At 38.8% G+C, this 27,771-nt stretch overlaps 1 protein-coding gene and 1 pseudogene across 5 annotated transcripts in view; both read right to left on the reverse strand.

The window, feature by feature from the left end:
• On the reverse strand, positions 1-11,961 carry LOC148110480 (grpE protein homolog 1, mitochondrial pseudogene; annotated as a pseudogene).
• RABGEF1 (RAB guanine nucleotide exchange factor 1) overlaps positions 1-27,771 on the reverse strand; it is a 66,644-nt gene that overhangs the window by 19,750 nt on the left and 19,123 nt on the right. For 3 of the 5 annotated variants that reach the window (XM_045786127.2, XM_045786128.2, XM_087868397.1), the window contains exons 2-4: positions 27,301-27,489; positions 24,448-24,614; positions 11,969-12,138 (exon numbers count right to left, since the gene is read on the reverse strand). In XM_045786127.2, the coding sequence (XP_045642083.2) occupies positions 11,969-12,138; positions 24,448-24,614; positions 27,301-27,479 (516 nt within the window). In that variant the 5' untranslated portion in view covers positions 27,480-27,489. The remainder of the gene's footprint in view (positions 1-11,968; positions 12,139-24,447; positions 24,615-27,300; positions 27,490-27,771) is intronic. The other 2 variants (XM_045786129.2, XM_045786126.2) reach the window with 2 other exon arrangements.

Genomic DNA, 27,771 nt, shown 5'->3' on the forward strand with positions numbered 1-27,771 from the left:
AGGGACAAAGAAGCTGCTTGGTAGCTGAAGAAAGATCATGTGTAAAGCTCTAAATTTTACAGTTTCCAAAATGCACTCCTTAACTGGTGCTAATCTCAAAAGTACCTACCAATTATATTAACTCTGCAGAGGAGAAAAACCTATCCTTTAAAGTTATTTATAACTCTCATGACCTCTTCTTACTTCTTTTTGCGCGCTCTCTCTCTCTATATATATATATTCATTCTTACATGGGTATAATGCATATTTTGATAATTTATACATTTATGTACATTTCTATTTATCTGATCTACTTAGTCATTTCTGGTGGCTCACATTCCACTATATTAAATGATTTATTTAACCAGTCTACCACTGTGCCTTTGGGTTCCTTCTTTTTTTTTCACTATTATGTACTGCAGCTACAAATAATTGTGTGGACTATTTCTCTTGGGTTATTTCTTCATGATACATTTTCAAGAGTGACATTAACAGTTTAATAAATATGAACAACTTTACAGCTCTAAGTACCTACTGCTAGATACAATCCTCAGAAACTTCAATGTCCAGCCATTAGCCATATATGTGTGTTTACTTCTCCATGGTCCCTACAACACTGGGCTTTATAATTTTCCTTTGGGTTTACTGACTATATGGGTATAATATGTATATTTATTCCCTATTTTCTTCTAAAGAATAAAGTCCACATAAAATATAAACACAGTTCAGCACAATTAACTAGATGATAAAAACTAAAACATGGAGAGAAACAGAAAATGGAGCTAGAAACAATAACAGAAAAATGCAGTCCCTGAAGATACAGAAATTAGTCGTGTCAGCCCAACATCTGTCGCTAACTAAACTTTCTAGCAATCATCAGTAAGACAAAAATAGTCACATAATTGGGTGTCCAAAATGTAAAAGTAAACTAACTGGTGAGAGCATGCAGACCCTGCCACTCTGGCTTAAATCCCAAAGCATGTCTTGGAGCCCTGCCCTTCTGCCTTTTACAATGTCTCTCCCACCCATCCTTCCCTGGTTTGGGCTCTCGTCACCTTTCACCTCGAGTACAGCTGCTCTCCCCAACTCTGATCTCACTTTCTAATCTATCCTACACACCACAGTCCAACTGGTCATCTCCGATTCAGATCTGGGCACAAAGTCAGCTTATCACCTGAGCGCCACACCTCCAATGGCTGTCCATCAGATGGACGCTGAAGCCTGCACTCAGCACCAGCCTCCCTCCCCCTTCCCGCTTCCCCTGCCAGGTTACCGAGTGTTCTGAGCGTCTGCTTTAGCCGCCCCCCCTCTCTAACACTATCAAGTTATTCTCTGTCTGCATGACTTTTACTGCTCTCCAGTCTTCTGACAGCTATCCAAGAAAGGCTCCGCTCACACCTCACCTCTTTTAAGAAGTTGTCCTTCATTCCCTTAGTCAAAATAACTTTGTGGGTCTCACGGGGCTTACAGAGCTCTTTGACAAGCCTGACAGCAGCTCTTGTTGCTTTCTTAACTAGTTATTTATATAAGAGCCATTTGGTTGAATTAAAATCGATCCCTTGTCTAGTAAGAACTCGGTACTAAGTAAATTTTATACATTTTGAAATGTTAAGCTTTTGTTTATATTCGCCGCAAGTTCTCAGTGCTGCTTTCTACTTTATCTTTTATTTTTCATTACACAGATTTTTAAAAAAGTTAATATACTAAACCTTTTACCTGGTCCTTAACAACAATTCTTAAGACAGTTCAATTGCAACCCGAAAATTGTTTTAAATTTCTCCACAGAAATAAATATCTCTACAGTTGAAATAAACATCCTACTCTACTTTGCTAATTTACTTCTAAGTTTTTTCATGTTTAATTCTTTATTTGGCGGGAGTGTAAGGCACACAGCATGGAATACAGACCGTAAGTAATCTATATACGGACTTCCCTGTCTTTTTCAGCAGCAGTTGTCACATAACCGGCTCCTGAGAAACTGAATTTATTTCTGGAATCCCTGGTTTATTTCACTGTCCTATATTTTAATTTTTTAATCAAACTCTCACCTAGTTGTGATGTCTTTCACTTTAGGATATATTTTGAAGTTGGCCAGATTTTACAAATCTTTCCTACCAAATTCGTGCTCTCCGCACCACCTCACAAAAAGATTATATGGTATATTTGTTTTTTCTAGAATAAATATAACATTGTCATTTAAATTTTTCTTAGCTAGATCCAAGATACAATCCTCAGTCTTTTAATTCTTGGAATGACCGTCTAACTTTCCTTATTAGAGTGTTCAGATTTAATGTCATTCATTGCTATTATCTTTCAAAATTACTATTTTTTAATGCTGTGCTAGGCTCTTCAGCTTTTTACCACCAGCAAGTCATACTATGACTAACTGAACTTTGTGAACTTATCTTGTCATGTTGCTAATTTTACACCCCTATTAGCACACTTGGATTTTCCTGATGAGATCATTCTCCCTGAATTTCACGGAAATTATATTTCTATCCACTCTAAAGCACTTGCTGCATGATTAGAATTGCCAGCCACTGTACCAGACAAGTATAAAAAAATTAATAAAATGCTCAGAGAGCATTCCCCTTGAATGCGAAGACTGAGTGCAAATAAGTAATTATAATATCCTATGAAAATTATAAACCAGAAGGACAAAGTACTGTGGGGCATAGGGTAAATCTTTTACTTTCTTTCTTATTCCATCTATCTTCAACAATCTTCTCTAAATAGGTACGGGCAGCAGCAGTAAGTATTCTTGCTTCATACTAATATCCATGTGAGTTAGCAGTGGTGTTTCTAGTAGTGTTCACGAGAAAGGATGTCTCCTTCGTGCTCTGTGGTGTGAACTCCAGCAGATCCACTGCTACTCTGAGAAAAGTCCTAACCCCACCCACCTGCTCCTGCTGCTGCCTCTATGTGGAGGCAGGATGGGATGCTCTCTGGGCATGCTCAGTTTGTCCAACACATGGCTTTCCTTTCTGTGCTGCTGCTTCCCAATGAGATCTCAAGCTTTTGTTTCCTATCTAGCCCTCCTCTACGAATTGATCAGTGAAATTTGTACTGTAAATTCTCTAAGCTTCATCCCTGCACTACCAGACAAATATAGCCATGGACTAAACAATTTCAAGCCCACTGGGAATATTTCTTCAGAGAACTAGTTTTAACACTATGCCTGGACTTTCAAGTGGGTCATTCTAAGCAGCAGCTACGTGAAGAACGTGCTCATAAGAACATGTTTATAAATTCTAAATACTATCAAATTATCCTCTTCTTCTCTTATTCTTCCTTTAAATCATTCTGTAAATCTTTTCAAATTCTTTCAGCAAACAGAGTGGGTTTAAATCAACAAAAGGACTATCATTATGGAGTTTGTGAGATGAGACTTTTTTACTATTAAGACTGTAAATCTAATTTTTTTATGATATGGGGGTTCACTTAGCATTTTAACAGTAATATTTTTATTTTCCTTTATGATGCTATAATTTTACTTGTTATTCTTTCTGTTTGTGTACCTTCCACAATAGATTATCTATTCTTTTCATCTACCTAGGTACCTTAGACATGGCTACCTTTCATTCGCACCAAATCTCAACACTTAAACCACATTGATTCTTACGATTATTACTAGTACTTACTTCTAACTAAAAACACTGTGACCTTTTAGGGGCCTAAATGGCCTGTTGTACTAGTGGCAATGAATCACCTATTCCTCCCCCTGCTTCACACAATCACTGTAATTCTGTCACTATTCGGAAAATGTCTATTTATATTGCACAGACCTACTCTTCCTTACAGTGTTTATTTTACAATTTAAAATAATTCCCCTGCCACTCTGTCCTCTTACCCTGTTTTCAATTCTTTGTAGGACTTAACCACTACACTGTATTACCAATCTGTTTATTATCTATTTTCCACTATGCTGTATTACAAATCTGTTTATTATCTGTTTTCTCCACTAAAATGTGAGCTCCCCAAGGGCACTGCTGACCACCATATCCTCAGTTTCCACAACAGGGCCAGGCATAGGGCTAGTGCTCAATTAGCTGAATGAAAGAAGAAATAAACGTGACCATGTATCATTGCCCCTCCTTTATACTACTATAAAAACACTGGGAGACAATTCTATATAGATCTCCTCTATTTCTACGTATCTTGTGAGGAGAGCTATGGACTGCCTTTGTTCTGCACGATCTTTTCAAGGACAGCTGTAAAGATATCCTTGGAAGACAGAGATAGTGCCTCCCTCAAGTGAAAGGGCAGATTGTCTACGGTCCAGCATAATAAAGATAATGTTTCCATGTGAGGCAAAGGTCAGGCAAGCTGACTGCCCATTATAAAAGACCCTCTTTTTTTTTTTTTTTTAAGATTTTATTTATTCGACAGAGATAGAGACAGCCAGTGAGAGAGGGAACACAAGCAGGGGGAGTAGGAGAGGAAGAAGCAGGCTCATAGCGGAGGAGCCTGATGTGGGGCTCGATCCCATAATGCCAGGATCACACTCTGAGCCAAAGGCAGACGCTTAACGACTGCACCACCCAGGCGCCCCTATAAAAGACCCTCTTATCTCAGCTTACTCACTGCAGGCACAGGCATTATCTGCTCTTTGCATGCCCCGTGGGAACTGATACTCAGGGAATTGGTGCAAATGCCCATATACTCTGGATATGACCACTGCTTGAGTGATAAACCGGCCTTCTTTTCTGACCCAGGAGACTTGGGTCTTCTGCCAGCACCCACAAAATGATGGCAGGCTAACTTGTGAACTTGCAAGTAGGGAAAATCTCAGATCCTTCACAGTTCTTATTGAAGAAGCTTAGTGAGAGCAGATTTGTGTTGGTAAATTTTTAGGTTCTACAAAATTCCAAAATGTTTTTTCAGTTTTCTCAGAAAAATCACAGTCTAGCCATGTAAATGAACCCCTTTCCTTAAGTATTTTTAAGCTATTGCCTGGGTTCATCTTTTCTATAATGTCTGCATATAAAGCCATCTTATTTTTTTTTCCTAAAAATTTTTCCTTTGTAGTTTAAATGTTTGACAAGTGGGTGAAATCCTTTGAATACTGAGAGGTAATCTATATACTTTCTTAATTGTCTGGTTGAAATCTTTTTTTTCCCCAACCTATTTTGAAAACTTTGACTATTCCTTAATTGTGTTTTCTATGTCATTCATCTGAAATTCTCATCTTTAGAATCTGGAATTCCATGATTTGTTTTCTGGGTTAAGTTTCTTTTGTACTGTAGTTAACTGTCTGATTTATTTAGGTGTTAGTTTTGTCCATATTTTTTGAACTGTTGGTTCCTGTTGCCTTCAGTAAATTTTTTTTTTAGGAAAACAAATATATTACGGCTTTAATCCTCTTAAGTAAAAATTTAAAATTAAACATTAACATCTAAGGTAGACCAAGCGTGTGGTTCTCATATTTTGAGACAGTTGTTCTTATCAGGGAAGATACCCTGAGTCATTTGCAGCTGGCTGAATACAGATTTAAACACTTCTACATTTAGATGAACAAAACACGGCAAAAAAGTAATTGATTTTTGTCAAATTCAATTACTGGCAAAATAAAGGTGGTAAGAATTGTTAAAGTACATGTGTTCCTTCCACATCTCGAAGGAAAAGCCAGTAGTTGATCATTTTTAGCAGCTGGCTAGTTACTAGTTACAAATGAGCTCGTATGTTCTTTACAAAGGTCATCATTAAATTTTCTTTAGCAAGAAAAATGTTTAAACTCTTGCCTTTCATTCACTGAATGCAATGGGTATTGGGCTAAGCATTCTGGTAACTCACACGTTACAGTGAGATGCCTCGGAGAACCACAGGGCAGCCAGGCATGGCCATGTAGCCACACAGAATTCCCAAAGACACTGTATTCGTTTAAGATGCTTTGATGTCACCAGAGTTTGAGCAGATAAAGCTTATTCACGATACTCTAGAGCTCTGGTAGTGTGCCACTGGCCTCTGCTCTAAGTATGTGAAAGGATTAAACATGGAATCCTAAAAATCAATGAACAGACTCCCAAATTAGAGTTCATTAATGCAACTGTGTGTTCAGCCACTTGGGTTTTCCAACAAGGTTTGGGAAAAGGTCAAAAGTACTCATAGCTAAGAAAAGATGACGCAGCCTTTCAAGAGTTATGGCGACAAGTTAGAGGCAGCTAAGCTTCTGTCACCATGCCCACCAGGGTTGGTCTTGGTGTGTGCCATCAGCTGGTACCTCACCTTGTTCACCAGCAGAGCTGTGCCCAGCTCTTCCCCTTCAACAAGAATTCAGAATACAGCCTCACACCTGTAGCTGTGCACAGCGGGAGAGGGCCTGAGAGGCCCTCACACCTATAAGGTCATGCTCGGCTCAGTCTGAACCACGACCGGCTCAGTGTGAGTTAGCTGTGTTTTCTGAACACCTTCTGAGTGTGGACTTCAGTCATTCCGAACCTCTTCTATAGGTTTTTCTATAAATTTTATAGGGTTATCATCTTCAATTTTCTCGTTCGGAACACACATTGTGCTGCTTTCTCCAAAATGTCTCCGACCTCTAGCGAGTCCTTGCAGAATTCCTAAATACCATATAATTTTGCCTCCTCCACCAGTTTTGGCTCCTCTGCAATAAGTTCTCGGCATCTGCCAACCCTCGCTTTTATTTTTCCATAGGCTCTTCTAGTTGCTCTTCTAACGTGACCTTCTCTTCCAGGAGTACCTTCTCTGTAGAGGAAGTATCTCTCTTCTGTTCCATTCTGACCCATGTCCTCTCTTCCACTCTGGCCACTGTCCTTTTGTTTTGTAGCTGTGCACAACAGGAGAGGGCCTGAGAGGCGATGCCAAAGGTGGGAGCCTGTCTTGACAGCCTGACCCGCTGAGCCATCATGGTTCAACTCAACAATGTTTTAAACTTTCTCTCACATATTCTTCTATATATGTTCTTATTTTACTCATTCATCAATTTCCACATAGTTATCAACTCAACCTTTTATCTACTTTTAGTTCTTTTGACATACAGGTTGTACCAGCTCAGATGTTTTCCCATTGCTTGTCACCTCATTTCTCTTCCTTTGTGCTTCTAATTTTATTTTTTTTTATTTTTATTTTTTTAAGATTTTATTTATTTATGTGACAGACAGACAGCCAGCGAGAGAGGGAACACAGCAGGGGAGAGGGAGAGGAAGAAGCAGGCTCCCAGCCGAGGAGCCCGATGTGGGATTCGATCCCAGAACGCCGGGATGACGCCCTGAGCCGAAGGCAGATGCTTAACGACTGCACTACCAGGCGCCCCTGTGCTTCTAATTTTAAAATTGTGTCCTGGGTTACTCCCCCATTCCCGTTCCCCAATTTTCTTACGATGATTAAAGCCTATTTTGCTAATTAAAGTTTCTTTGTCTTGGATACATACTTCTGCTCTCTGAACAGTAATTGCATAGCAGGGCAAACTACTCCTTGCATATACATGTGGTTTAGAAAAGTGAAGTCATTTTAAGGCATAGGAGGACATCTATCTTCCTATTTACACTGAGGAAGAGAAGTGAAATGAAGATCTAGCCACATTTTAAACTATAATTTTTCCTTTCTCAGGTTTAGAAAAACAGCTTTTCAAGAGAATTAACATGGGAAAACTTATAAATTTATATAATGTGATACCGAATTTTATACAATGAATGGCTGGGAATAGAACAATGAAAGTAGCAAAAGGTCTTCCATTGTGTTTGCTTCTTTAGTAAGGGAAAAAGCATACCTGAATGACTGCTAATAAAGGAAACTTATTTTAAAAACTGCATCGAGAGGGGTGCTGGGTGATGCAGTTGGTTAAGCATCTGACTCTTGGTTTCGGCTCAGGTTGTGATCTCAGGGTTGTGAGCCCTGTGTTGGGCTATGCACTCAGCATGGAGTGCGCTTGAGTTTCTCTTTCCCTCTTCTTCTGCCCCCTCCCTTGCTCTCTTGCTCTCACTCTCTAAAATAATAAATAAATCTTTTACCACAAAATTCACTTATTAAAAAGCTTTAGTTCAATATCCAATAAATTAAAGAGTATGTGTTTTCAGGAAGTACAGAGTACCACAGGCTATGCTTTCAGAATAGGGGAGAGTGTTTCTGAAGGATTTATTAATAATTAACAAGGGCAGGATTTAAACAATTTGGGCAGCAAAAGAATCTTTTTGATTTAACTGCAGTCTGTTTTGTGTGTGTTTTGAAAACGTTTTCATATAAATAAACTTGTGGGGAAAATTCTTCATTTTTTGGGCAGGGATCTCATTAAGTTAAAAAAAAACAGGGTTTTCTAGTTATGATGGAAAAGGTTAACATCTAGTTGGGTCTCTATAATACTTTAAAATTACCCTGGGCACATAGGTTTTGTCCAAATGACAAAATAAACCTATACATCCTTCATTTCTTTGGTGACCATTTACATCCTGGAATCTATGGCCACTCTTAGGCCTACTGAAAGCATGGTTCTTACAGTGAGATTCTTAAATTCTAGTTATTTTTGTAATGATAAGTTTAAAAAACTAAACCTTGCAAATTCTTCTTAGATTCTTCTGCATATGCGACCCCCCCATCAGCCATCTCCTCAGTAAAATTTAAATTCTTGCTATGATGACTTCTAAGAAAAGTGTCTGATAACATAAATATAAATGGATTCTGTTAATGATGTAGCTGCCTATCTTGTTTGCCATAAAAATACCTCTTACTCTAAAGCATATGAAAAGGAACTATAAGAAATACATATTTTAATATTAAATAGCTAATAAGATTAATCAAAAAAATAAAATGGCAAAATAAACCAGCTTAAGAAGAATCTTAGCAAACAGTTATTTGTTGAACAGTAAAGCACTGCATTCCATTACCGCAGCGTGTATGAATTATGTAGGGGCTCAACGAAATTTCAGCCCAAAGAGATACCCTTTTGGGATGAGGAAATTAAAAAAAACAAAAAAGTCTGAGTACAGATAAGGTGTTTCATGACAAAGATAAAATGGATGGAAAAACCCCCAACCTTTTCAATGCAATTCTGTAAATATTTAATTGTCTAGACTTGATCCGTGTGTGGAAAGGCTGCTCACCACTGGCATACACTAGGATTAGAGAAAACAGGAATGCAGTGGAAAAAGATGTGGGAGGGGCGCCTGGGTGGCTCAGTCAGTTAAGCGGCTGCCTTCTGCTCAGGTCATGATCCTGGGGTCCTGGGATCGAGCCCCACATTGGACTCCCTGCTCAGTGGGGAGCCTGCTTCTCCCTGTTCTTCTGCTGCTCCCCCCTAATTGTGCTCTCTGTCAAATAAGTAAATAAAATCTTAAAAAAAAAAAGAAAAAGAAAAAAATGTGGGCAAGAGTGGCTCTTTGTTCTGAACCTCAGAAATTTTGGGAAGACTACTACTGTGGGACGCAGTAGAAAGAATCACCAGTTGGGCGCCTGGGTGGCTCACTCGGTTAAGCAGCTGATTCTTGATTCAGCTCAGGCCATGATCTCAGGGTCACAGGACTGAGCCCTGAGTTGGGCTCCCCACTCAGCAGGGAGTCTGCTTCTACCTCTCTTCCACCCCTCCCCCTGTTCGTGCTCTCTCTGTCTCTCAAATAAATAAAATCTTCAAAAAAAAAAAAAAAAAGAATTACCAGTTAATGGCAATGTCACCAGGGTGGACTCGAACATATAAGAATGAGTTTGCATATTGTGTAGGTCATTAGAAGAAGATGACTTAGAAAGTCTACCTCTTGAGAGTGACATTAAAGTTAAGGTTTTGGAGTCTTAAGTCTAAGCCTAAGTTAAGGTTTTGAGTTTTTGGTGAACTGAGTAGACAGAGCAGTTTTCACTACATTACCTGACAGCAACCATCCCAAGCTGTTCTCAAAAAAAATTTTTTTTTTTTAAAGATTTTATTTGTTTGACAGAGAGAAAGACAGCCAGCGAGAGAGGGAACACAAGCAGGGGGAGTGGGAGAGGAAGAAGCAGGCTCCCAGTGGAGCAGAGAGCCCGATGCAGGGCTCAATCCCAGTACCCTGGGATAACGCCCTGGGCCAAAGGCAGACGCTTAAGGACTGAGCCACCCAGGCACCCCATCAATCTAATTCTCTCAAGAAATTTAATGATTAAGTGATCTGAAGATAGTTAACACTGGTTCATTCTGGTATAAAAAACAGTTTCACTGGTGCCTGGGTGGCTTAGTCATTGGGTGTCTAGCCTTTGGCTAGGGTCATGATCCCGGGACCCTGGGATCAAGCCCTGCGTGGGGCTCCTTGCTCGGCGGGGAGCCTGCTTCTCCCCCTCCCTCTGCCTGCCGCTCCTCTGCTTGTGCTCGCTCGTGCTCTAATAGATAAATAAAATCTTTAAAAAAAACCAAACTGTTTCATTTATTTGAAAGGACATTTAACTTGCAGCGAAAGGCTAGGGACTTCTCCAGGGACATTTCAGTTTAACAAATGTCTGTTCATTATCAGGTACGCGCCACGTATTCTGCTAGATGCTAAACACACATGCGTAAGACTTGGCCACTAGCCACAGAACATTTAGGGCTTATGTAGAAATGCAGAACAGGCTGCAAGATGGCTCTTGAAATGGAAGCAATCTGAGGCCCTATCCAGTTCTCTGACATCAGTTAGTGATGCCTTGAAAACAGTTAGGCATGAAGGTATCTGCATCAGTTAATTACTGATTATACTTTAGTGTATTGATTTAAAAGTCAATTAAATTATTACAGAACCAGAGCACATTATAGTTCTGGGCAAAAGAAATGAATAAATCGGTTCTAATGAGCTGACCACATGAGCTGATTGGTTTTCTAAAATTCAGCATTATATAGTATATGTGCTATATGTACTGAAGTATATACGCCAAAAGAGTATAGATATCCCGTAAACATTCTGTATGGGCTAAAGAATAAAGAACTACAAAGCCTTAGTTTTTATCTCTGGTTAAGAAATGAAAGTTGTACACCACATGAGCTCTGATGTTTCCATACTGAGGAAGGCTACCATTGCTTCTAACTCAAAACCTCAATTCTATGCTTTCTTTAAATGTTACTATCTGCTTACAAATACTTTGAGGGGAAAGAGGGGGCTGCTTACTTAGTGTAACTGCACACCAAAAAACAAGAAAGCTTCTTTTCTCTTCTACTAACTGAATTCAGTATTTAAAAAATATTTTGGCAGAAGATGACTGCTTATTAGCCTAGTGATCCTGACCACAGCTGGAATACAGCCAAGCAGTTCACCACCTTGCTGCTTTCTTTATTCTCTTTTTCTTTTCAAGACTTCCTCACTTCACAGAAGGGGCTTTTAGAGCTAATTCTGAGTTTAATGGGTGAAGAATGTTACAAACAAATTGCTCATTGTTTACAAAAATGAGTCCCTTTACAAGTAGTCTTATGAATTATTACAACTGAAATTACGGGTTAAAGACACACATGCGGAAGGCACAAGTTCTGGTTCTGACATGGGCAGAATGTAGCTGTGTAACCTTGACAAGTCCCTTATCCTCTCTGGCTCTCACTTTCCCCATCTATAAAATAAAGGGACTGAACCCGGATAGTTGCTAAGGTCCCTTTCCACATCCAAATTCTAGCTTTCCCTTCTCTACCTGAGCAAGGAGAGGTATTTTGTATCAAAATACAAAACAAAACACAACCAAAAAACCCTGACATGAATGCTACTTGGTCTAACAACTGTTACTTAGAGTTCAAGGTCTACTACGTTCTTTCTCTTGGAGGTTTATACTACTTACAAGGTGACCAGTTAGGAAGGCTTATTACTAAAGTACACAATACAAGTGGCTTGTGTCAGACTTTCCGTGCAAAGATGATCCAAACGCCACTGACTTGCGGTGGAAAAGTACTAGCTTGGGAGTTGGGTTTTAACTTGGTTCAGTGACATTTCTTAGGTAAGTAACTTAACATCTCTGGGTCTTGATTTTCCCAGGTGTAAAGTGACAAAGTTACACTAGATTATCTCTAAGACCTTTCCTAAAACCAAAACTATGTTTCTAAGTGTTACTCTCAACCTACCCTTTTGTAATGCATTGTTTCCAAAAACATCTTGGTCTGCTTATAGATTTCTTGGCCTGTCTTGTGGAAGGTCTTGAGAAATTCTATGAACTCTTTAGACACTCTATCCGTCTCAATGCTGGTTTGCCGGTTTATGGAAGGACTGGGAGCTTTTGCTTCCTGAATTTCTGCTGGGAAAATTAAACATAATGAGTTTCATTACATAGAAGATCCATGCATGGAATTACTTTAAGTATGTAATTTAAGATTATTTAAATTATGCTTAATCAAAGTTAAACTTGAATTTAAATTACTTTATGTTTAAATATTTGGACAACTTTACTTAAAGTGAGCTAAATCTATTTTATGACTAGGAGGTACAAGCAGATAAAACTATATGATATTCCCATTCAAATAAAAGTTGTTCTAATACTTTCTTAGCCAAAATATATCATGCTTTGATCTACATACTTAATTGTAAATACTGAAATAGCACCACTATCTTGAACTTTCTCAAAGACTGCATGAGTTTATGAAACTGTCAACAAGTAAAATAACAATCACTAGAAGCACAAAAATGTTAGCTTACTTATAAGATGTGAACTCTGCTACCTGTAAAAAGGCTACTCTGTTTATGTGGAGACTAATCATTATTTACCCACCATTCAGTTTTCAAGTCATACTGCTCCAAGTGAAAGAATGCATCCCAAATAGCACAGTGATCATGACAGAACATACGGCAAAGAGGCAAGCGAAACACATAAAACACTGTTTAATGAGTGGCCACACAACTCTTTCCCCCTCTTCAAATTAATACACTGAAAGGAAAATGGGACCTTTACAGCACAAAGATAAGGGTGTTGCAGTAGAGTAAGCGCTCTCAGCACCAACCATCACCTGATCTGACCACATTCGAAGCCTCCTGATTTTGAACTGTGCTAATTCAACACCTGTAACAAATTAAATTATCTCATACCCCCATGCAGACAAAGTGTCTCTAGAAGGTATTAAAATCAACTTATTACCTGCTTTCTCAGAGTAACTTCTTATAATTCCACTTTTTGAACTTTAGTACCTGGGATACATTTTAATGATGAAGCTGCACTAAAGTTTTAAGATAAAACTGGATTATTCAAGGGGCACCTGGGGGCTCACTCAGTTAAGCATCTGCCTTCATCTGCCTTCGGCGGAGGTCATGATCTCAGGGTCCTGGGATTGAGCCCATCAGGCCTCACCCTCAGCAGGGAGTCTGCTTGAGGATTCTCTCTCCCCTTCTCACTCTGCCCACCCCTGCCGTCTCTCACACATGCTCTAAAAACTAAATAAATCTTTAAAGCAAGAGAGAGAGAGAAGAATTCTAACAGTTCAACAGGAAAATGGGTAAAGCATACTAACTGCACAGAAAGGACACATAAATGGATCTTAAACACAGGAAACATGCTCTATCTCACTCATGATAACAAATTTGCAAATTAAAACTAAATGAGATGCCATCTTAAAAATTAACAAACAGACAAAAATCTGATGCTGATGAGGATATGGGAGGAAGGCACTCTCATACTGTGGAGGCGACAATGTAAAATGGTGTAACTGCAATAGAGTGCAATGTGGTAATAATCATCAAAACTAAAAATACATTTATCCTATGACACAACAATTCCATTTCTCATAAGTTTTCTACTAATATAACTGCACATGCACAAAATGAAATATGTACAAGGTCACTCATTTTAGCACTACTTATAACAGCAGAAGACTAAAAATGGCACAGATATCTACCATTAAGGGACTAAATAAATTATGGTTTAATCCATAAAATGGAATACTATATAGTTTTAAAATAAAATATTTTTTATGTACTAAAAAGGAAGAATTTTTAAACATAATGCTGAAGTTAAAAAAAAGGGCAGTATGTAAATAAGAATACACAGCTGAGTATATGTAATAAAAATACATGTGTCTATAAATGAAAACAAAAGCACATAAGGATACACAAGAAACTAATGACAAAGATTGTCTGCATATGGGAGAACGATGGTGGTAGTGGCTGGAAACCAGATGGGTGAGGGACCACCACCTTTTATTCTGGAGGCATTTGAAGGTACTACTTTTTTTCTTTTTAAGCAAATAAATAAATCAGGTACAATCTAATCTAAAACAAAAACTGGCAACGTCCTTTCTGAAACATTTTTTACCAATATGGAAAATCAAAAGTTGTATTTGACATCCTATATGATTATAAAAAGTTCTTTAATACTTAAGAGTTAATCCTTCACTCAAACTGACAATTCCACTCCTAGTCATGATGGAATAACAGGGACTGGGTTTACCCTACTGCCTTAACAACTAGAAAATCAGACAAAATATATGAAATAATGGTTTTTAGACACTGGACAACAGGCAGATGGGAGAGTAACTCCTGAGAGAAGTAGACAAATACGGTAAGTCTTACAAGTACCCCAGCTCACTGCAGGGAGAATTTTTAGGCCACGGCACAGAGCGGGGCAAGGCAACTCAAACAGAGTCTAGCAGACTGGCTGAATTGGGGAAAGAGCATTTAGAGCTAAGGAAGATAAAGTCCCTAGAAATTGCATGGCAAAATGAGAGGATGGGGCTGCAGAGAAAAAATTTCAGATAACTGCAGAGGGGTTCCCTCGAGTCTGTGACTGAGTACTAGAAAACTACCAATGACTGCATACAGAAGCAGACAGAACAATCCCCAGAGCACACATGACTGGGAGTAATTCATTTCCCAACAGCCATGTACAAAGAACATCAGCAATGGCAAATATAAAAAATATTTTCTCTGGGGCGCCTGGGTGGCTCAGTTGGTTAGGCGGCTGCCTTCAGTTCGGGTCATGATCCCAGAATCCTGGGATCGAGCCCCGCATCGGGCTCCCTGCTCAGTGGAGAGCCTGCTTCTCCCTCTCCCTCTGCTTGCTGCTCTGCCTACTTGTGCTCTCTATCTCTCTGTCATAAATAAATAAAATCTTTAAAAATATTTTTTCTCATTTAAAAAATTTTTTAGAAGATAATTAACTGTTTAAAGCTGAAGGAATAATAATGGACTGTGGGATTTGTATCATATGTGTAGGTAAAATGTAGGAAAAGAATAGCACAAAGAGTGGGAGGAAGAAATCTAAGGATACTATTGGTAAGATTCTTATATGTAAACTGGTGTAACACTACGTGAAGGTAGAGTAGTTTAAAGGTATTTTTAAAACCTCAGAACAGCCACTTTAAACAAAAAAAGAGAGAGAAAGAGAGAGAAAGAAAGAAAAGAAAGAGGTACAGCTAATAAGCCAATAGTGAAAATAAAGATGTAATCATAAAAAACATATCTACTTAAAAAAAAAAAAAAGGGTAGGAAAAGAGGAGATAACTAAGTCCAGATGGGATAAGGAAAAGACAAAGTGTGATTAAAAAAAACCTTCCAAAAAACAAAACTCCAGGCCCGGATGGTTTTCCTGGGGAATTCTACCAAACATTCAAAGAAGAACTAATACCTATTCTCCTAAAGCTATTTCAAAAAATAGAAACAGAAGGAAAGCTACCAAACTCATTCTATGAGGCCAATATTACCTTGATCCCCAAACCAGGCAAAGACCCCATCAAAAAGGAGAATTACAGATCGATTTCCCTAATGAATATGGATGCCAAAATCCTCAACGAGATCCTAGCTGATAGGATCCAACATTACATTAAAAGGATTATCTATCATGACCAAGTGGGATTCATCCCTGGGATGCAAGCATGGTTCAACATTCGCAAATCTATCAGTGTCTTAGATTTTATCAGCAAAAAAAAAAAAAAAAAGCCAAAAATCACATGATTCTCTCAATAGATGCAAAAAAAGCATGTGACAAAATACAGCATCCTTTCCTGATTAAAAGCCTTCAGAGTGTAGGGATAGAGGGTACATTCTTCAATCTCATAAAAACCATCTATGAAAAGCCTACAGCAAATATCATTCTCAATGGGGAAAAGCTGGAAGCCTTTCCCTTAAGATCAGGAACACGACAAGGATGCCCACTCTCGCCACTATTATTCAACATAGTACTAGAAGTCCTTGCAACAGCAATCAGGCAACAAAAAGGGATAAAAGGTATCCAAATCAGCAAAGAAGAAGTCAAACTGTCTCTCTTCGCAGATGACATGATACTCTATATGGAAAACCCAAAAGAATCCACTCCCAAACTATTAGAAGTTATAGAGCAATTCAGTGGCGGGATACAAAATAGATAGAATCTTTAAAAAAAAAAATTAAAATCTTAAAATAAAAAAGACAAAATAAATCAAGATTAATTCTGCTCACCAGTTATTAATTAGTACAAATTATTAAAATTAACACTTGGTTGTTTCTCTCTGACCTTCCTAAAAACCAAGCCCCAGTAACAGAACAGAAGTTTGAAGTTTGGATTACAGAGTGGAAACTGAGAGAGGCAGAGTTCAGGTACAGAGGAAGATGAGGCCCAACAGGTGCTGAGAAGGGAAGATAGAAAGGACTAACTTCCCCTATACCACATTTTGGCTAGGATCTAGATGGCAACTGCTTGCTCTTCACCTTCAAATCTTAAGATTTTAATACAGAAAATTTTTAATGTAGAATGTACATTATATAATGTACATATATACCTGTATATATTATATATACTATATAATATAAATAATACTTTTTCAAGGATAGCGAGTCTGCCATGAGTATCAAGCTTTTCATTCCCCCATCTACACACTCTGTTTAAAAAGTCTTCCTGGGGTGCCTGGGTGGCTCAGTCAGTTAAAAGTCCAACTCTTGATTTCAGCTCAGGTCATAATCTCGGGATTGTAAGATCAAACCCGATGACGGGCTCCACACTTAAGAGTGGAGTCTGCTCGAGATTCTCTCCCTCTGCCCCTCCCCCCATGCGCATGCATGTGTTGCAATAAATATAATCTTTTTTAAAAAGCCTTCTTAGCAAGGTTCCTCAAAAAGTTAAAAATAGGGGCTCCCGGGTGGCTCAGTCAGTTAAGCGTCTGCCTTCTGCTAGGTCATGATCCCAGGGTCCTGGAACTGAGCCCTGCATCAGGCTCCTTGCTCAGCGAGGAGCCTGCTTCTTCCTCTCCCTCTGCCTCCCACTCCCACTGCTTGTGCTCTCTGTCAAATAAATTAATTCATTTTTAAAAAAGTTAAAAACAGAACTACACCCTACAATCCAGCAATCACACTACTAGGTATTTACCCAAAGAATACAAAAATACTAATTCAAAGGGATACATGCACCCTGATATTTATAGCAGCATTATCTACAATAGACAAACTATGGAAACAGTTTGTGTCCATCGACGGATGAATGGATAAGGAAGATGTTGCGTATATATACAATGAAATATCAGCCATAAAAAGAATGAAATCTTGCCACCTGCACAACATGGATGGAGCTAGAGGGTATCACGCTAAGTAAAATAAGTCAATTGGAGAAAGACGAGTACCATATGATTTTACTCGTATGTGGAATTTAAAAAATAAAGCAAGTGAGCAAAGAGGGATAAAAAAGAGAGAGAGAGGCAAACTGAGAAACAGACTTTTAACTACAGAGAACAAATTGATGGTTACCAGAGGGGAGGTGTTTGGGGGGATGGATTAAATGTGATGGGGATTAAGGAGTGCATTTGTCATGATGAACAGAGGGTGTGTATGGAAGTGCTGAATCACTATATCTGAAACTAATATTACACTGTATGTTAACTAACTGGAATTTGAATAAAAACTTAGGGGCGCCTGGGTGGCTCAGCTGGTTAAGTGTCTACCTTCGGCTCAGGTCATGATCCCAGGGTGCTGGGATCGAGCCGTGTATCGTCTGGCTCCCTGCTCAGTGGGGGTCTGTTTCTCCCTCTCCCTCTGCCCCTCCCCCTGCTTGTGCTTTCTCTGTCAAATAAATAAAATCTTAAAAAATAAATAAAATTAAAATAAAAACTTTAAAAAAATAATAAAAAGCAAAGTCTTCTGAGCAGACTAATACATGCTTTTGAATTATAATGGTAATATTTACAGCTATCATTCAAGTATTTTCATAATTGCAGACATTGTGCTTTACTATACATTCTCATTAATCCTTAAAAATTTAGATTCCTGAAGTCATATGAAATAATATTACCATTTTAAGCCACATATACACTGAGGTTAAGTCACTTATGTGCCTCAAGTCACACAGGTAGAGGAAAAGCTGGAATCTGAAACCAAACCTGTTTAATTTCCAAGCCCAAATTCTTTACAACTATACCATAATGTCCCTACTATTATTACAGCATCTATTCATTCCTATTTAAGTCAATCAGTGACTATCCATTCAGTACCTACTACATAAGGCTGTCTACAGAGGCAGATCACATATTAAATCCAGCTAAATCTCTGATATACAAAGTAAACCTGTAAGAGCAAAATCTTCACTAAGTTTAAGAATAGGTGTGAAAGAGTAAGGACAACCTGAATATGTCAATTATCAAAAAAGAACGTGATCATGTAGCAAAGACGACTAACACCATTTCTAGTACTAAAAACATTTTCTATCTCAATGTTAAAAAATTTACTGAAAAATCCCATGTTTCTCAGATTATCCAAACAAAACTGGGGCAGCTCAATAGAACAATCAGTTCTCCTTACTTTTTCAGTGGTTCTGACTATAGCGATGTAATGTGAACTAAAAGGGATACAGTTTGTAGCACAGTAAGAAATATGTATTTGGTCTCTGCACCTGGGTTCTCTGGACAGAACTCCTAAAACCCTTATAATTTCCTGAGTTACGGAGATGGGAGGAGCGTCTGTTTTTATTTATAACAAGCCCCTTTCTTCCTTCCTTTTCTGAATTTATGGTAATGAGGTGACTCTTGTGGGCCCCTAGATAGCTTAGGGCTATCTAAAGAGAGGCTAGTCACCACCCAGAGGCCTCAACCCTGCAATTAGAGGGTTGAAACTTTGAGTCCCATCCACCCCACTCACCCCTCAACTTCTGACCTCTGACTTTTCAGATGGGAGAGGGATGGAGACTTCTGATCACCAATGATTTAATGAAGCTGCCATAAAAACCCCTAAGTGATTAGGTTTGGGGAATTTCCACATTGGTGAACATATCAAGGTGCTGGGTGTAGGGCCCACCCAGAGAGGACATGGCAGCTTGGTGCTCCCCCCATACTTGCCCTATGCATCTCTTCCATTTGGCTATTCCTCTGCTGTATTCTTTATAATAAACCGTAAGATAAAGAAAGTGTTTTCCTGAGTTCTGTGAGTCATTCTAATAAACTGTCAAACCTGAGGAGAGGCTTGTGGGAATCCCCGACTTACAGCTGGCTGGTCAGAAGTTTGGGTGCTCCGACTCCTGGGGGCTGCAACTGGCCTCTGGGGTGGGAGAGTCTTGTGGGACAGAGCCCTTAGCCTGTGGAGTTTGTGCTGACTCTGGGAGGTTAAGTGTTAGAAAAAGGACTGAATTGTTGGCCATCCGGTTGGTGTCAAAGAATAAAAGACACCAAATATGCAGTAACAGGGGAAAAATTTCTCATAATCCTTACCAATGAAAGTCAGAAAACAGTCATAATTATAAAAGCACTTCTAAATTCAACTTGGGGAATCATTACTTCAGTTTCATCTAAATGCCAAAGTGGCCCTCATGATTAAAGCAGCAATTCATTAGCGATCCTTCAGACGATGTAATCAACTACACTATACTTCTGCTTAATCAACATCTGAAGTTCAGGTCTTGCGACAGCACTGAATGCTGAAGGATTATAGTTTTAAGTCTTATTCTGAAACAACTTCAAATTTACAGAAAACTGCCAGACTGTCACAAAGAATTTCTTTAGGGGCATCTGGGTGGTTCAGGTGGTTAAGTGTCTGACTCTTGGTTTTGGCTCAGGTCATAATCTCAGGATCGTTGAGACTGAGCCCTCCCTGGGCTATGCACTCAGTGGAGAATCTGCTGGAGATTCTCTCTCTCTCCCTCTCTCTCTAAAAATAAATAAATCTTAAAAAAAATAATTTCTTTATACCCGTTACTCCGATTCATGAAATTATAACATTTTGCTACATCTGTATTATTTTTTCTAAATTTTTCAGGTAAATTGTATATATCATGCTCTTTATCCCTTAATACGCATGCTTTCCTAAAAACAAGAATATGCTTTTACGTAACTATGGTATAGTTCCTGAAAAAGTGTGGTCTTTTTCTTACACAGGATTCAACTGAGGGTCATGTCTTCACTTGGTGGTCAAGCATACGTAGTCTCCTTTACCTCTAAGGACTCCCAGACTCCCTTTGTCTTCCTAATACTGACAATTTTAAAGAATACAGGCAAGTCATTTTATTGAATACCCTGCAATTCGGGTTTTTCTGCTGTTTCCTCATGACCGGACTCAGGTTATAACTTTTCAGCTTAAATATGACATAATTCATGGTATGTTCTTCTCAAAGTATCATATCTGGAAGCACATAATGTCCATTTCCCACAATGACATAGCTACCATTTCTCTACTGTAATTAATTAATTAGTTGTGGGAGTTAATTTGAGATCATGTTCATAATTTGTTCCTCAGGAAACTCTCTCCTCTCACCCCAGACTTAGCATCCATTGATGAAATTTGCCTGAATCAACTCTTACTATGATGATCGCAAAATGGTGATTTCATACCTCCATTACTCCTTTCATACTTATTAGTCAACATTCTATGGTTTAAAAAAAAAAAAAAAAAGCTTTCTCTGGGCACCTGGGTGGCTCAGTCAGTTAAGTGTCCAACTCCTGATTTCAGCTCAGGTCATGATCTCAGGGTCATGAGATCAAGCCCCACATCTGCATCTGTGTCCACATCCACAGCCATGCTCAGTGGGAAGTCCGCTTGAGATTCTCCCTCCCTTTCCCTCTGCCCCTCCCCCTCCCTGCACCTGCACTCTAGAGCACTCTCTCTCAAATAAACAAATTTTAAAAAAAGAGCTTCCTCTTCTCCTTTATTTAATCATTTATCTATTTTATTAGTTGAAAGAACTAATGGATTATTTTATCCAGTTATACTCCACTTATTGTCCTTAATACTTAATACTCAAATTTGGCCAGTGGAAATCCACAGAAGCTGGCTTCTGGGTCTTTGACATGTCCCCAAATTTCGGGCGGCCTTTGTTTCCCAGCTCCAACCCCTGAATCAGTCTTTTCTCCAAGGAACCCTTGAGTTCACATTAGTGAAGATTAGTATTTAGAATCTAAGGTCTGGGTGGAAAAATTGGTATTTTAAAAAAAGAAAAAAAAAAAAGAAAAAGAAAAGATTCTAAAAAATTCTAAAAAAAGAAAAGATATTCTTCCCATGAGCACTACCTTTAGATTAGCCTGTGAAAGATGCATACAAGATTCTACTCAGGGCAACAACAGTCTACTTGAGCTCTAAAAAGAAAAGGGACTTTCAAAATGTATGAGCAAGTATTTCAACTTGGCCAATCAACTATGACTTACTCTGTAAGCTGTAATAGCTCACTCAACCTTACTTTGGAAATTTAAAAACTATAAGTAAACTCTGAGTCTTTAATCAAGGTATTCCATTAACCTTCCCTGAAGGGCATCCAACTCTTAACAGGATATTAAATATTTTTCAAACTCCTTAGAAGGCTATATTTATTTTCTGTTTACCACCAAACAGCCTTGGTTTAAGAGCTTTCTTTCATGCCACCGACAGAAGAAAAACATCAAGAGCAAAGGCATCATGTATTAGTGAAGTAAAACAGAGAATACAGAACACAAAAGGCCTATTTTAGTTGAGACTCAATAAATTAAAACCACATTTAGTATAGGCTAACCTTATCCACAGGCAAAGACCAAATAATCAGTCCGAAATGCAAAGTTCATCTGGCAGTTACATAAGCAGTCTGCAAAGATCAAATAGGATCTTTTCTAATACACACACATATCAATTTTTTTCAATACTTTGAGGTCTCTATCTCCCTATGCTTTCTATAAACCGAAACCCACTAAGATTAAAAATCTAAAATAATAATCTACCGTTTGAAAAGAAAAGAAGCTAAGAAGTATACCAATAAAATGTTCAAAAATAAAAACAACTTGGAATTGTTTTAAAGTACAAATCTTGTTTCATACTATAATACACATTGTACAGACATTCTTAGGGTACGATTATTTATTTATTTATTTATTTATTTATTTATTTATTTATTTATTTATTTATTTTAAAGATTTCATTTACTTATTTGACAGAGAGAGAGACAGCCAGCGAGAGAGGGAACACAAGCAGGGGGAGTGGGAGAGGAAGAAGCAAACTCCCAGCGGAGGAGCCTGATGTGGGGCTCGATCCCACGACTCGGGGATCACGCCCTGAGCCGAAGGCAGACGCTTAACGACTGAGCCACCCAGGCGCCCCAGGGTACGATCTTTTAAAAGTACCAAGGATAGTCACAGAATGTACATGACTATTATGCACTTCAGTAACAGAAACCTCACCAAATATCTATCCACAGATGTAGACAAAGATATAGATATGCACACACACCCATATTTACTAGAGTCAAGGGATATAGTGGAAAAAAATGGAACCAGGAGTTAGGAGACCTGAGTTCTAAAACACCAACATATTATTTGACCTTGAGTAAGTTACCTAATGTTTATGGGCTTTCATACTGTCACTTATAAAAAGAGGCAGTTAGAGCCAATGGTTTTATAACTTTACTAATTCATATTTCACCATATTTTACTATTTCACTGTGTATCATAATTTCGTAAGGTTAATGAGACTTTCCCAAAGCAAGAAACAGAATTTAAGCTTAACAGGAATGAATGGCTTTAAATACCCTCGAGCTCCCTACTAACAGAGCTTATTCTACCAGAAAAACAACTTGTATTTTTAACTAGCTAACATTTATTGGAGACTTAGTATGTTTGTCAAGTACTGTGTTGAACTCTCTTAATTGCATCAGCTCCTTTAATTCTTAAGACATGCCTACAGCAGGCATCACTGTCCCTCAGAATAGACAGAGCTTAAAGAGATTAGCTTGCTCAAAGTCACACAGCTAGTAAAGCACAGAACTGAGATTCAAACAAGGGGACTCCAAAGCTTATATGCTTAACCACCACGCTACACTACCTCCTACTAAATAAATCATGAGCCAAATTCATCCTTAATTTAATCTCTAACAGGTACTAATTATTTCCTTTCTAATTACAGTAGAGAAAACCGCCACAAGTGACAGCCAACCAAGAAACAACTCGTAATTAATCATGTACACGAAAAGATTATTTAAAGATTTGTTTTTATTGGGACGCCTGGGTGGCTCAGTTAGTTAAGGGTCTGCCTTCAGCTCAGGTCATGATCCCAGGGTCCTGGGATGAGTCCCACATCCGGCTCCTTGCTCAGCAGGGAGCCTGCTTCTCCCTCTGCCTGCCGCGCTTCCCCTGCTTACGCACGTGTGCACACGCGCAAGAGCACACTGTCCTCTCTCTGACAAATAAATAAGTAAAATCTTAAAAAAAAAAAAAAAAAAAAGGTTTGCTTTTATTAAAAAGAAATACTGTTTTAGGTAATAAGTAAGCTTTCCTTCTAATAAAACAAAACAACACCCATTAAATCTGAAGGACCTGCAAAGATCTTAAGGTGTGATATTATTATTCATTTCCCTGCCTTCACGCAGACCAAAACCAAAAACCAAAAACCAAAAAAACCCCTGACAATTACCCCAGGTAATGGAGTTCGTCCAAGAGAACATCTCTTCTGACAGCATCAGCCTTACCTCCATCACCATTTCAAATTTACTGCATAACTGATTACCAACATAAAGGTTCAAAGACTAAGCCCTAACAATAGACATTCTTTCTCACTTCCAGCTAGGCCACTTAATCTAGCTGTCTGCTGACTGGTAGAACGTGCCTAACTTTAGTGACAATCCTTTTACTGGGTATATAGCATTTTAAGGAGCAGATGTAAAAGATACTGTACATACAAATCATGCAATAGAAAATACCTACTATGGGTTACTTTCACCCCTCCAAAGCCCAAAAAAAGCCTTTTCCTCTATGTTCTCTTATGTGTTTCTTCAAGATGCAAGCTGTCTCTCAAGCACTCAGAAAACCTCTTTCTTAGGTGACTTTAAGTCTAGAAACAGTCATTTCTGATAAGGTACAGTCGGTAAGGATATTATATAAAGGAGAATAAACCAGAATCTAAAAATTGAAGGCACAAAAAATAAAACACCCAAAAAGACATACATTTGGATGGTAATACATTTTATAAACAAAACGACATATTTTAATTTTATTACTCCTATAGAGTACAAAACAAGCTTCTCCAACACACAATGTCCTCCAACCAAAGCAGATTTTTGGTTTTATATATTGTCTGCCCCTTAAACCCCATTTCAGTTTCAAATCTGGGTTGATATCCCCTGAATGCTTACAGAAATTAAAAAGGAGAGTCCACATGCACTGGGGATCTACTCGGTATCTCATATGAGCACAGAGGAAAAAAAGAATCCGAAAATTACCCTTTTTTGATCCAACCCTGGATGAAGCACTGAAGAACTTCTTTACTGTGGTAACCTTGCGGGTCTTCTCATTGGTTTTCTTTTCTTCAAACTTGGAAAATGTGAGGGATTGGGCCCCTTGGCTGCTCTGACTGCTGGCAAAGGCCTCTTCCTCCTCCCGCTGAAGTCTGCAATTCGAGAGAAGATGAAGAATGAGCCAGACACCCTCTAAGTTTTCCTTGCATCTGAAGTTATTATTCAGTGAATTGCAGGGGGATCTACAAGTTTTCGAACTGGAGGCTAAACACACCAAATAGGTCAGAGGTTGTCTGATATGAAACTATCCCTACACGATCCTAGACTTCAAAAGGGACCTTCTCCACGGATCGTATTCATTTAGCAACTGTAATGAAATGTAACTAAGGTTACAGAAAATAACTAAACTCTAGTCCTTTCCACTAACAAACTCAAGGCTGAAAAGGAGAAAGAGATAAGTAAGTAACTACCATATAACGTGATAGCTCCTACCGTAGAGAGTAAAACTCAACAGCTGAAAACGTAGGGAAGAACAATTTAATCCTCTAGAGACGTCCAAGGTCTTACAATGGTGACATTTAGGCTGGTCTTAAGAGATGAACAAGGTTCCACTGAGTGGACATTCCAGGAAGAGGGAACTACAAATGTGAAGGCATGTGGTTTCTTTTGCGGACTAAGTTTAGCGAAGTCACTGATGGTAAGAAACCTTGACTGCCACGCCCATTATACTCCTAGATTTCACCGTGTGGTGGGGAACCAAGGACTGTCAATCCAATAAATTACCATTATCTGTGCTTTAGGAAAATAATGCAGGTAGTAGGTGATAACTTGAGGGGCAATAACTAAGAATGTATTACACAAAGATTTAAGTGAGAGAAAATAAAGATCAGGAAACTTCTAAGAAAGGGTGAAACTCAAAAGACTTCTCTGAGCTGGAACAAGTTCTGCTTATTGCTCAATTAATTATAAGATAGTGCGAGAGGTAAAGGAGAAATTAAGAATGATTCCAATGTTTTTTAGCCAACTGAGTAAAACAGTGATGTCATTAATTGATCCAGGAAGAAGGGTAGGTAGGAGGAAACGCTGGGATTGAGGATTAGAGTAAATAAAAACAATGAATTTGGCCTAGGATGAGCTGAATTTGAGGTATTTATAATAAATCTCAAAGGCTGGCCATAGAACAATGGCTCTATATGGTATTCCCAGCAGCACCACCTGGGAACTTGTTAGAAATGCAAATTCTCAGACCTCACTCCCACCCTACCCAAGTCAGAGACTCTGAGGTGAGGTCCAGTGATGCCTCTTTTTATAAGCTTTCCAGGTGATCCTCAAGCTTGCTCAGATTTGAAAAACAGCGCAGTAGGAAATCTCAAGCAAGGTCACAAATGGAAGCAGTAAGAAACAGCAAGGAAATCACAGGTAGAAGTGTTAGTCTGAGAGTGGAGAGGGACACACCTCTCTCTGAGACAAAACAGAAGTTAACATAAAGATACTAGTACATTTTGCTGTGGAGAGGGGAGAAAGCTAAAAGAATTCATGCCTAGTGACCTCCACTTTCTTCAATACACAGATCAGCTACTGAGAATATCAGCAGTGCAGTGGGAAACCGGATGAAATAGTTAATGTTTTATGTCTACATTTTCTGTCTTTGACCACAGAGTTACTGAAAGCAGTGAGCATGCATTACAATCCGAGTTCAGCACAAATGCTAGCAAAGTGGTCACTCAACAAATACGGCTATATGATATAAAAAAAAAAACTAGCAAAAGCTGTCAGACTTCAGTCTGACCTTCTTTTATGGAGAAGTTTTACTGTTTCTAGGGTATCTTGGCAAAAGATTAACATCATGGGGGCGCCTGGGTGGCACAGCGGTTAAGCGTCTGCCCTTCCGCTCAGGGCGTGATCCTGGCGTTATGGGATCGAGCCCCACATCAGGCTCCTCCGCTAGGAGCCTGCTTCTTCCTCTCCCACTCCCCCTGCTTGTGTTCCCTCTCTCGCTGGCTGTCTCTCTCTCTGTCAAATAAATAAATAAAATCTTTAAAAAAAAAAAAAAGATTAACATCATGCGTGGTATTTTATTCATCCCTATGCTCATGAGCCATTCCATCTTTTAGTTTTTATCATAATCATATTTCTGGATAATATAACTACTTTCACTAACAAACCCCATTTTTAAGAAAAAGTTAAATTTCCAAAATGCAAGGGCCATGTATACAAATCAACAAGTTTCTACTATTGTGTTTATCACCATGTCCAATGCCATGCTGGATATATTACAATAATGAGGAAAATGATGCTTGACGAGTGCCATGTGCCGAGCCCTGTGCTCAGGACATCATAGATATTACCTCATATTCACTATGAAGTATGTGTATTTGCATTCTTCTAATCCAAGAAGCCTATTATCTATACTAGAGAACTCAGACTAACACACTCTAAACACAAAATAATTAAAAGACAAAGACGAAACAAACTGAGGGCTTCAGAGGGGAGGGGGGTGGGGGAATGGGATAGGCCGGTGATGGGTATTAAGGAGGGCACGTATTGCATGGAGCACTGGGTGTTATACGCAAACAGTGACTCATGGAACACTACGTCAAAAACTAAGCATGTACTGTATGGTGACTAACGTAACATAATAAAAAATTACTATAAAAAAAAGACAAAGACGAAAATGAAGAAATCACTGAGAAGAAAAGGGCGAAAAAATTCATTTCTCTTAATATGAAGCTGACTTGCGGATAGCTCACAACAGGAGAGAAAAATGGATTTTGACCATGACAGAACTGTACATCCAATCACATCGCAGTTAAAGCACCCCTATTTAAGTCCTTTTACCGCTCTGCCAGTTCCCAATCCTCCTGAATCTGCTTCTGCCTTGCTTTGTGGTACTCTTCCCTCCAGCACTTGGAGCAGAAACCCTGCCAAGCCGGGTTGCCATAGTAACCACATCCTTTCTTGCACAGCAGCTCCGACTGATCCACATGAATTCCTCGGCGTTCAGACTTAAGGCTCATCTTCTTCCTGCTAATCAAGTAAATAAGAAAGTGATGTTGCAAATGAATTCACTATCATTCTTCCATCAGCACAGAAACTAAGAACAAAAATGTGAGTCCATAATCTTCACGCTATAAGGGAGGGAAGGAAGGCAGAGAGGGAGGGAAAAAGAGTTTAAATATAACAAGTTCCTGGGGTACCTGGCTGGCTTGGTTGGTGGAGCATGTGATCTTGATCTTGGGGTTGTGGGTTTGAGCCCCACGATGGATGTAGGGATTACTTAAAATCTGGAAGGAAGGAAGGAAAGAAGGA

This window comes from Ursus americanus, chromosome 2 (assembly GCF_024610735.1).
Source record: "Ursus americanus isolate L20-20 chromosome 2, mUrsAme1.1.p, whole genome shotgun sequence".
Taxonomy (NCBI): domain Eukaryota; kingdom Metazoa; phylum Chordata; class Mammalia; order Carnivora; family Ursidae; genus Ursus; species Ursus americanus.